Consider the following 10,645-nt stretch of genomic DNA (forward strand, 5'->3'; position numbering starts at 1 on the left):
GCCCCGGCTTGCCATCCTCCCGTGTCCGCCGCGGCCCGGCTCCTTTCCGGCGCTGCCGACCTCTTTCCGGCACCGCCGGCCTCGCGGGAGGAGGAGAGTTCTCCGCCAGACAGCCGTGGCCCATTGGTTACAGTTCGGCCCCCTCCCGGGCCCCCTCCTGCAGCTTTATTTATATGAATGAACGAATAAATAAATAAATAAATGAATAAGATAATAAATAAATATACTGTAATGAAATAAAATAATAGAAAAATGAATAAATACATAAATAAAGCCGCCGCGGCCGCCGCCGCCACGGCTCGGCCCCCTTCTGGCGCTGCCGGCCTCACGGGAGGAGAAAATAGAAGAAAAAAAGAAGAAAAAAAAGAAAAAAAAAGAAAAGAAAATAATGAGTGAGTGGCAAATAATATGATCTTTATGATATTGATAGGTACAGTGGATTTATCCCTATTGCAATTAGTTAAGTAAGCTTGAAACTCAATTCATACAGCCTCCAACATAGTTAACTCACCATTGCAATTAGGTTAGTAAGCTTGGTATATAGGTAGTATAGCATGATACATATTTAAGTAAGCTTCGCATACAGTTAAATCTTCTCGGCACATAGTTAAGCAAGCTTGGCACATATTTCTTCTTTTTTTTCACTTTCTGCTATTATATTTTATGATTGCCAGATTTTGTAAGTCCTCACTACAATGCGAAGCAAATGCAATGCCTGACGAACAGGCAAAGCGGGAGCCATGAGTGTGAAGGTTGGAGAGGACTTGCCTCCGCTGTCCTGTTTATGACCTGGCCATACTCGAGTTTTTTTTTAATGTCCGTGAGGACTGACATATGACATATTATTGATGCTAGTCTACGAACATGCACTTGATATATATTTCTTACTTTTATCATAGTAATCCATGAATTATTCATTAGAATAGATACAAATTAAACAAAGAAAAACAATCATGAGCATCCAACTTGAAAATTAGATATATATTAAGAAAAACTTACAATATATTTGGACAACTTAGAGTAGTAGGACTACGATAGACCTTTATGGCTCAATTTCTGGATCCCAAATAATGTCCATCAAAATCCAAAATAAAACACAAAAGAGAAGCCAAAAAAAAGACAAAAAACCAATTAAATTTTCATAAGAAATAAACAAATGTGAAAAAAGAACAATGGATGTCACCAATTGGATAGTGTAGCCTTCATGCCCTATCCCTAGCTCAAGAAAGAAGCAAGCAGGTGAGACTAGATAAGAGCAGCTTGAACAAGAGGAGAGATTAGCTGTCAAGCTGCTCAAGTTACTCTCTTGGCGAGGAGCAGCATATTTTCAAGAATATTTCTATTTCTATACAGCTTTTGTCAATAAAGTTTGCATTATTTCTTATGGGCTGACTGAAAGAAAATTCACATGGAATAACAACCATGAATTCTACATCCTTGGTAAGCTTGAGATATTCTTGATTTTGTTAGAATAGGAGTTATTATTTGTTAACATCAGCTACATTTCCTGCCATATATAGTGCAAGTCCTGATCATGTACCAGTGGGTTTGGGTAGCTTAGCTTTCTCTCTAGACCAACTATATCCAAGTTTGAAAAGATTTGAACCAGTGTGAAAGGAGGCAATGCTTCAATTATTAGTATCTAAGCTTTGATCCCCAGACATGAGTTAAGAACTGGGCAAACAATAATGTGACTATGTAAAGAAAACTAAAGTGGAACTTTGAAGCAGCACTGAATCTGAAGGAAGAGTTCAACTCTAATTCAAAGGAATAAATGGAAGATGGAATTGTTGCTGGACTAAGAAGCCTCATGAAGACGGCAAGCTGCGATTACTATGCTCATGAAAGGAGATTGAAATTGGCAATATTTCACCCATAGCAGAGCTAATTACAGAAAGAAATCATGTTCTTTTCCTTGTTTTTTGAGGAAAATCATGATCCTTTCATTCAATGGAGGAATACATAACTAACTGATCACCATAAGATGGTGACAGGTAAAGGCCACAATTAATCTAGATTTATGAAGAGATTTTGAAATCAGTCGTGCTGCACTTTAAGTGCAGATATCTCGTATGGATTTCTTTTTCTTCTGAAATCTTTTTGCGCATAATAAAAACTGGCTTGAGTAAATTGTTCGAGAATTCCTTGGGTAGAGATACAATTGATCTCAGCTTGAAATTTGTTTTGAGCTTGAATTTTTTTGAGATCCTTGCTTCTTTATTATTTAATTGAGCTAATTCTTTTCAGAAAATTTGGAATATTCTTCCAATAATTCTTCACTAAAATGGACACCATCACCTCCCATTCCAAACCTGAGTAGCTGGCACACTGCAGAAAGGGGCAAACTAGAGCACCAAATTCAAGGGAAAGACATGAATAATTTAATGAAGGGGGAAAAAGTAAGACAATTTCTTTTCATACAATAAACAGAATAATATACCCATCTCTCCCCAATCCTCCTCTCCCTCTGGTGATCCACTCCCTTCCCTGTACAAAATTCCTAAATCTCTTACATGGGTTCCCCTCCAAAACTTTCATAATATGAAAGAAATAAGAAAAAGCAAATCCCCATAGAAGAAACTTAAGAACAGAGCTGGATCACCAAAACAGATTCCATCTTTCTCTTCTCACCCCTCTCTTTCTCTAACCATATATAGTATATGTAGTTCTTGTAATGACAGTGGCATATATTTTGTATGTGGGGAGATATATGGACATCAATGTGAAGGGGCATAGAGCCTTGGAAAGATGCCATGGCCTGGGGCCAGAATGCTAAGTGGGTCGAACCGCGCCTTGCGAGCCTTGAACTGGTCCCAGTGTGGGCCAAAGTGGGCCTTCCAGTGGGCTGTGGAGGTATGGTGGGCCAGGTACTGCTTGGCTCCTATGCTAGGCCCAGAAGCGGCATCAGCAATACGGCGGTGGAGGTGGAGGAGGTCGTGGAGGCAATAGGTAGAGCAGCTAGCCGGGTTGGCCGAGCGTAGCACTCCCACCACATATACCACCTGCCCGCCGGCCGCCTCCGGCAATACCACTGACATGTTCATGTCCCACCTGACAAAAAGAGAGAATGCATAAGATGACTGAAGTCAATTACAGAAATGATTGTTTGAAAAAAATAAAGAAATAATCATATCTATTTGATCATACAATTCATTTTTCCTAGTTATACACTTTGAATTAAAAGGTTGACTCTTTAAGATATAATCCACTAAATTAACTATTATTATATATAAAAATCTAGACTAAAAATATGTCGTTATTTAATTCTCTTTAGAGTTTATGAAGGTTATATGTGATTAAATAGGGTTCAAAATGGATTCAGATATTTGGATGCCAATCAGCAATTTTTACTTTTAGATATCGATATTAGTTGGATACTAAAACTAGTTCTCAAATCTGGGAATTACTTTTCACCTATGTACCATCAAACTGAACTGCTTAAACTGTGGATGCCATTTTAAGGCCCAGATGCCTACTAAAATGAAACCAAGTTCCAAGCCAGACCAAATCTAAACTGCCCATGGACGTTACAAAATCTTGTAAAAATATCTTCCATGAGAAGGCAAACCCATTTGAGCAAAGTGGCTTACAAAGATGCAGATAACTAGATCTTGGCAGTTATAAACCCTCCATCTAATTAGTTTTTTCTTTTCACAAAAACACCAGTTTGGGACGTCTAAATGTCTTTTCAAAGTGTTTCCTTTATATATTAGATCAATGCATTAAGACATTAATAAATATATAAAACTGGGGAGAAAACAAGCTTATTTGAAGGTGGCTGGACCTTGACTCGTGTAGAAATAATAAATCCTTGAACCGAAGTACCATCAGAAATAGCCCTTCCCTGTTTCTATAACTAGACCTTTCTAATGAAGCTCAGCTACCTATCCTACTTGGTGCCCCCTGACAGGTCCAAACCCCAGTTAACTGGGTTGGCCCTCAGCCAAGCCACCAATCCCCTCCTTCCACATGTAACCAACCAGTGGGACATGTAAGTGGCACTCCATAGAATATAATAAAACACTGATTCATATGTTTTGATACATGGTTGAGGGGATTTCAGTCAAAAAGAGGAGGTTCAGACTGTGGAGAAGCTGAGACCTGAAACTGGATGGTGGTGATATGATTGATGGGACATTGGTATCCACAAAGGAAAGTAAGAATCCATAGTGTCAGATTCGTTTTTTCTTTTAATGTATTAACTTGGCCTTATTCTTGAAAACGGATTACAAAAGCTGTTCTTCTGCAGCAATGTCAGCATGGGATCTCCTTCTGTGTTCCCCATAAAGGAAAGGGAAAAAGGTCCCTCTGCCCTCAGTCTTTTCTACACAACCATAGCAGAGTCCACAGAGGAATACTAGCCCACAAGAGAAATGTAGGCCAGAAGTGTTAAAAGGAGAACAAACTACTCTTTACTAATGGTCTGATGACCCAACATGGTTTCCAAGCTACTCTAGCTTGTAAGTTGGCCCAACATGTTGGCATATATGGAATAGGGATAGGAGCCATCAAGCTTTACAATTATAAGTCCAATCCAGCCGAGCTTAGCTAGAGACTTGAACTCAGCTTAGATTCATAATACTCAGGCTTAAAACTCAACTCGATTAAAAAAAAAATAACAACACTCGGATCCACTCGACTCAACTCAAATATCGACCTTGATAATAATTAAAAAAATATAATTAAAATAAAATATAATATTATGAAAAATATAGGTATATTCTAGAGCTAAATATTTTGCTACTCAGTAATAATCGAGTTGAGCTGAAGTTTGGATTCCAGTCGAGCTCGAAGCCCATTTGCGCCCTTATTTACAATAAATAGAGATATCATGGAGAGGTGAAGGGAGTACTTTTCTTACTTGTCTCTTATGAGTGGATAAATGAGGAGAGGACCCTCAAAGTCATCAGGGGAAATATTCTCCATCAGCAAGTTCCTGAACTCTTTGATCCCAGACTTGGGCACAAACATGTTAAGCCAAGGGTGGGGAACATCCCATAGGCCCCTCCCTCTAAGGCTCATTTCCTCCATCCTGACTCTGTTGAGGAAATCAAAGTAAGAGACCTCCACACTGTAGAAGTGAGAGGGCAGGTAGCTCAACAGCCTTGAAATCTCCTCCACAACCTGAAACAAAAGGAAGCACATGAAGCTTATTTTTTGTTCTTTCTTGTTTTGAAATATTAGTATAAATGAGTTCTATATTTGAGGACTGCTGCTAACTTGTTCTACATCAGTGCCCATGATTTGGTACTCATGGACAGTAAACTCAATGCAGTAGTAGACTTTAGAGCTGCTGCCTTTGCTCTGGAGCTTATGGATGAAGTCTAGGTGGGCAGGGAAGGCAATGGAAGAGCTGTGGAGGGACTGTTCATTGAGAACTATGAAGCCCTCAACATAGTCCACCAAGTCTGGCATTGAGACCAGCAATTCTTGGTCACTGATAAAGGTATTGAAGTCCTCATAAAAGGCTCTCACCCATCTCACCTAAAAGATGTCAAAAACCATTCTCTAGAAGCATCAGCATCCAGATTCAACTCATGTAGGAAATTAAAAGTTCGGAACAGGAAAGCTACTAGTGAGTGGAAAGGGAAGAGCTTTTTGGGCTCTACCTTGAGTGGAGCCTCTTGAAGCAGGATTCTGGCCCTTGTTATGATGCCAAACTGGCCTAGCCCACCCAGGACTGCATAAAAAAGATCTGAACTTTTGTTGGGTGAGCATGTCACCACCTCTCCTTTTCCTGAAAATTTTGTAGAAGGAAATTCACAAAAAATTAACTCCTACCATATCAAAAGTTTACATACATATACGTATACATATACATATACATACATAAATACATAGATACATATATATAATTTTCTTCTTCTTTTTGATGGAAATCTCTAGCTACACAGTATTCCGATGTACCTGTTATCACTTCTAGTTGAAGGACATTGCTGATTTGAGGGCCATATTTGAAAGTCTGGCCACTGATACCACCATTGGATAGAGTCCCACCAATGCTGAGATGGAGATAATCAGTCCAAGACCTTGGCGCCAGCCCATACTTCAAGCTCTCCTCCAACAGCTCAATCCAAAGAGCCCCACCACTGACATCAGCATAGGAGAAACCAGCCTCCTCTTCCCCCTTCTCGTGGATTACTATGTTGGAGGGAAGGAAGGCCATCTCAATAACAATGCCGTCAGGGGCCTGGGCTTGGCCATGGATGGAGTGGCCTGCTCCTCGTGCTGCAACTGTGACCTTGCTGAACGATGAAGCAGAGAGGAAGCTGAGGAGCAGAGAGATATCCCTGGGGGATTGAGGCCTGAGGACTGCTGAGGGGGAGTTGAAGAGGATCCTCCCAAAGTCAAGGGTTGCTGTGTTTGTGGTCTGAAGAAAGTTTAAGGGCCCAAAGTCCATGGGGCTCTGAATGAACTTGTATGGAGAGCAAAGAGTTAGAAGGAGAATAAGGGCATTCACTCTCGTGCATAACAGAGGAAACTCCATGAGAAGGATAGAAGAAGATGATATTTTATGTTGTGATATACTTATGAGGTGCAATGTGTTGAGACAAAGGGATTTTGTATACCAAATAATATGAAAGAGTGTACGTTAGGAAGATGATGAAGAAAACACCATAAAACTTGTACTCAACTCTTTACACGAAAATCAGTAAACAACCAAGCAAACACATTGGAATTTAATGAAGAAAAATACAGTAGAGAAAAAGAATCAGTTAGATCTATATGATTTTTTGTTCCTTCACGAGAAAAATAGAACTTGGTGCTTCAAACCATGGATTGCTTCTTTGTGACCAGGAAAGACAGCAGGACTAGCAACAAATAGATGAGGATGAACAGGGAGAAGAGAGAGAATAAGAGACCATGCAAATGAATGAAGAGAACCCTGGAAGAAAATGGTGGAATAAAACTGAGATATTCTAGGTGGTAGGAAGAAGGAAGTGAGAGGCACTCAGTTGGGCTTCATGGAAAAGAGAGAAAGGGTGGAACCAAAAACCCAAAAGGAGCTGTCACATGCCAAAAGGCTCCCATGTGATCCCTTAAATCTGTAAACCCTCATTAATTATATGCTTTCATTTGTCCCAAAGACATCCAAATCTCTCCCTCCCCCCTCTCAGGGCCGCAAAAATGAAGAGATGAGGAAGGAACAATCCCACAATAAAATGGTAGGGGAGAGGACAAGAACAGGACTCTCTCTTGTCAAGGAAAAAGGCAAAGGATAGATCTCACTCCACCACCCTTCTATTAGGGTATTTGTATTTATAGATGGTTTGTGGGTGATGGAGAATTCCAGGTTCTGGCTTGAATCTTATGGGACCCCAAACCCAGACACAAGGAATGCATGAGCCTTAGCATTTCACCTCCCATACCCCCATCCCCTAATGTCAACTTCCTCTTAGGATCCTTCACTAGCTTGAACATATCATAATCAAGTAGCTACAAGGACAGCCTTCTCACTGAGGAAAAGATCCTGCTGCTGGATACACCCAATCTATTTTATTTATTTATCTTTTTCTAGTTCTCATCCACCTATTTCTGAGGGTGCTTTGGCCTTCTCTGCCATCCAATTTGTGATCTCTTCTGTCAACTTCCTGATGATGAGCTTTAATGGGACCTTTGCCTGTGATTCCTTCTGTTGTTTTTTGACCAAGGGTCGCTCAGTGAATGGCTTGGATTGTTCAACAGGGGAGTGGTAGGGAGGCTTTGAAGCAGTAAAGCCCAGGGAATAAAATATTTTGCAGTGTTCTGTGCTTGTTACTACCATGGCAAGGACCCCAGTCTCCATGGTGATGATTGGCCACCATCGATCTAGGAGGATGCCCATAGATTGTGTGGTTGGAATCTGTGAGCCTTGTACAATTGGCAAGCGCCACCTTTTTGCTTGCAGCGTACTCTTTCCTAGTTTATTTGTTTATACTTCAAACTGTTGCATGGCCATTCATGCAATGCTCATAATTTTCAAGCACCTACCTCGTATGATGATTTCAAGCCATATTTTTACCTTTGCAGGTAATAATATGGCTTGAAATCATCAAGAAGAAATTATAGCTGTTCATTCCTATAGCAATGCAACAAAATGGGTGTTTGATGAGTGATGCCTATAGAAATAAGCTGTTGTGATTGGGGCATCTACAGCTACATGATGTACCTAGTAGAGTATAATTTCTCCTTCATAAGAGCAATTGCCCGTGCCAAGTTGTGACGAGATAAAAGTACAAATGTATGCTATCTAAATTGATGGCTAAGATTATTAATTAAGTCATTCTCAATGCAAGATTTAGTTCTTAGAGAACCCTTATCTTGAGGTCATTGGAACATTGATCCCGAGATAAAGACATGCAAGAGTGAAGCTTGCAAGCAAAAAATTATGCATGATTTAATTAGCTAGTTTATTGCATAGTCATAACAAAGTGTTACATTTTCTGCTGCTTACTTCAGCAAGCCTCCACAGGCCCACAGTGGACCATGTCATGCTCATGACTGCTTCTCCTGAGCTGGCCATGGGCCTCAAGTGCTAGTAGTTGTTGGTTTCCTCCTTTTTTTTGTTTTATAATGCTTTTGTTTTGTTTCGGAGAGAAGCCATAGGTCCAAAGTTCATCAAGAAGAACATGGCTAACCGTTAGATCAGTGAAAAATTTCTTTGCTTCTTGATTGTATAAAATGGTGAGAGCCTGAAGTTTAATACGATGTAAGATTGTAACACAGTAGCATTTTGAAATAGTAAGATTGTAACATAGTAGCATTTTGAAATAGTAAGATTGCTTTGATGTATGCCAATTTGTTAGTGGTAGATGGTAGCTAGGTATTGGTTGTTGTTCAACCCTTCATCAATAGGGACTAGATTTAAAGAACTGAAGTTGTAAAGTGAAATTTGCTTGTGCAACAACCCAGAACCTCACCAAACAGCTAGCCAGAAGGTAGTATTTGGATTCTTTGATCCTGTATAAGTATCCAAGTTCTACACAGTGAATACCCGATATGGGACTAAACACATACCCGTATGAGTCCTCACATACTTTCCCCATTTGAGCCCTAACTCATCGTCATGCTAAGTCTTCAAATCTATTCAAATATAATCACAAATACCACGATCGGTCTGTAGTTAGTCCCAATGGATCCGTGCTGTAGTATGTGTTGAGAAAAGGTGCCTCGAAACTCGAAACGACTGCAGTTGAATTTTGGCTCAAGTTTGCTTGAAAAAGTCTGTGCCAGCTGAATGGAGTCGATCCCTAGCATCTAGGAGTCGACTCATGTGAAGCTTGAGTCGACCCCAGGGATGAGAGGGTCGACCCGCTATGTGCAACAGTGAAGAAACAGAGAGCTGCAATGTTTTAAGGCTACAGGAGTCGACTTCACGTTTGGTCGAGTCGACTCCAGGTTTTCTAGAGTCGACTCCTAGACTAAGAGAGTCAACTCGCTAAGTGCCGCAGAAAAAGACAAAGAGATATTTTTCGGGTTGCTTGTAGGAGTCGACTCCAGCCTTGTGGGAGTCGACTCGAGGTCTGCTCGAGTCAACTCCAAGATTGAAGGAGTCAACTCTCTCAGGAAGATAGAGCGTGCCATTCTCGGTGCCGGTTTGTTGAGCCGATCCGAGGATTTCCGAGTCGACTCGAACTTATCAGGAGTCGACCCCTGAAAGTGAAGAGTCGATTCCTGATCGTGGAATTGATTCAAATGGATATCAAGATGGGCTTTGGACTTAGGGTTTCGTAGGAAAGTTACCTATGTGTTGGAAACCTATAAATAGGGGTCTTTTGTGAACCCTAGCGTAGGTTTTTGAGTCCTATCTCTCTTGTAAACCCTAAAAGGTTTGGATCTCTCTTGTAAACCCAAGTTGTGCAATCTCCAACGAAGAAGAGAGATCGTTGTAACCCTTGCTGAATATATTGAATCTGTGTGTGTGGCCTCCGTGAACGTAACCCGTATTGGGGTGAACCACGTAAAATTGTTGTCTTTGTGCTTGTTTGATTTTATTCTTTACTACTTCTTCTCGATTCGTCTTTCCGCAGTTTGGATCCAGGAAAGAAAATAGTATGATCGTAGTAGTGTGTGCTTTCGACCTCAACAACTGGTATCAGAGCAATGTTCCCTGTGTTCTAATGGTTGACAAAGGAAGATTGAGGATAGAAAAATTTAACGGACAGAACTTTGGTGTATGGAAAATGCAGATGGAGGATTACTTGCTCTCAAAGGATCTGGATTTACCACTAGGCGGAGAAGAAACAAAGCCGAAAGACATGCCGACGGAGAAGTGGGAGCATCTTGATAAGAAGGCGCTCGCCACTATCCATTTGTTCTTGGCATCGGAGATCCTCGCCAATATATCCAAGGTGAAGACTGTAAAAGATTTGATGGACACACTGGCTTCCATGTATGATGAGCCAACAGGAGCGAACAAAGTATTCCTGATTCGACGATTGTTCACCTTGAAGATGAGAGACAGTGGGAGTGTTTATTCACATTTGAGTGAATTTAACACCCTATGTGCCCAATTAGAATCTATAAAGATCACATTCACTGATGAGGTAAAGGCGTCGGCTCTTCTAGGTTAGATGTCTGAAAGTTGGGAAGGCTTCATTACGGCTGTTAGTAATTCTTCAGAGAAGACTACAGCGAGGTTTGATGAAGTGGTGGCTCTTATTCT

At 40.7% G+C, this 10,645-nt stretch overlaps 1 protein-coding gene across 4 annotated transcripts; it reads right to left on the reverse strand.

The window, feature by feature from the left end:
* Positions 1 to 2,358: 2,358 nt before the first annotated feature.
* On the reverse strand, positions 2,359 to 7,390 carry LOC103696789 (cytokinin dehydrogenase 3-like). Of its 4 annotated transcripts, XR_015976167.2 has the most exons (6): positions 5,908 to 7,241; positions 5,610 to 5,737; positions 5,221 to 5,484; positions 4,862 to 5,124; positions 2,582 to 3,051; positions 2,359 to 2,531 (listed from the first exon to the last, which is right to left on the reverse strand). XR_015976167.2 is itself a non-coding variant. In XM_039123693.3 (5 exons), exons 1-5 carry the CDS (start codon positions 6,485 to 6,487, stop codon positions 2,718 to 2,720), a joined length of 1,569 nt encoding a protein of 522 aa, XP_038979621.1. In that variant the 5' UTR covers positions 6,488 to 7,390; the 3' UTR covers positions 2,359 to 2,717. The 4 variants fall into 4 exon arrangements, 2 of the variants coding, with proteins under 2 accessions (XP_038979621.1, XP_089785612.1); XR_016399788.1 differs by lacking the exon at positions 5,221 to 5,484 and having other exon boundaries at positions 5,908 to 7,214; XM_039123693.3 differs by having other exon boundaries at positions 2,359 to 3,051; positions 5,908 to 7,390.
* Positions 7,391 to 10,645: the final 3,255 nt, after the last annotated feature.

The sequence above is a fragment of the Phoenix dactylifera genome, chromosome 3, assembly GCF_051530095.1.
Source record: "Phoenix dactylifera cultivar Ajwa chromosome 3, Ajwa_hap1_PhDact_Kaust_v1.1, whole genome shotgun sequence".
Lineage (NCBI taxonomy): Eukaryota > Viridiplantae > Streptophyta > Magnoliopsida > Arecales > Arecaceae > Phoenix > Phoenix dactylifera.

Bases quoted from the DNA above. Each gene is read 5' to 3' on its own strand.
- LOC103696789 (XM_039123693.3), bottom strand. From the start codon at position 6,487: ATGGAGTTTCCTCTGTTATGCACGAGAGTGAATGCCCTTATTCTCCTT. The intron at 5,738-5,907 runs GTACATCGGAAT...CAAAATTTTCAG, and splicing joins TCAACTAGAAGTGATAACAG to GAAAAGGAGAGGTGGTGACA. The intron at 3,052-4,861 runs GTAAGAAAAGTA...TCTTTTTGTCAG, and splicing joins TATCCACTCATAAGAGACAA to GTGGGACATGAACATGTCAG.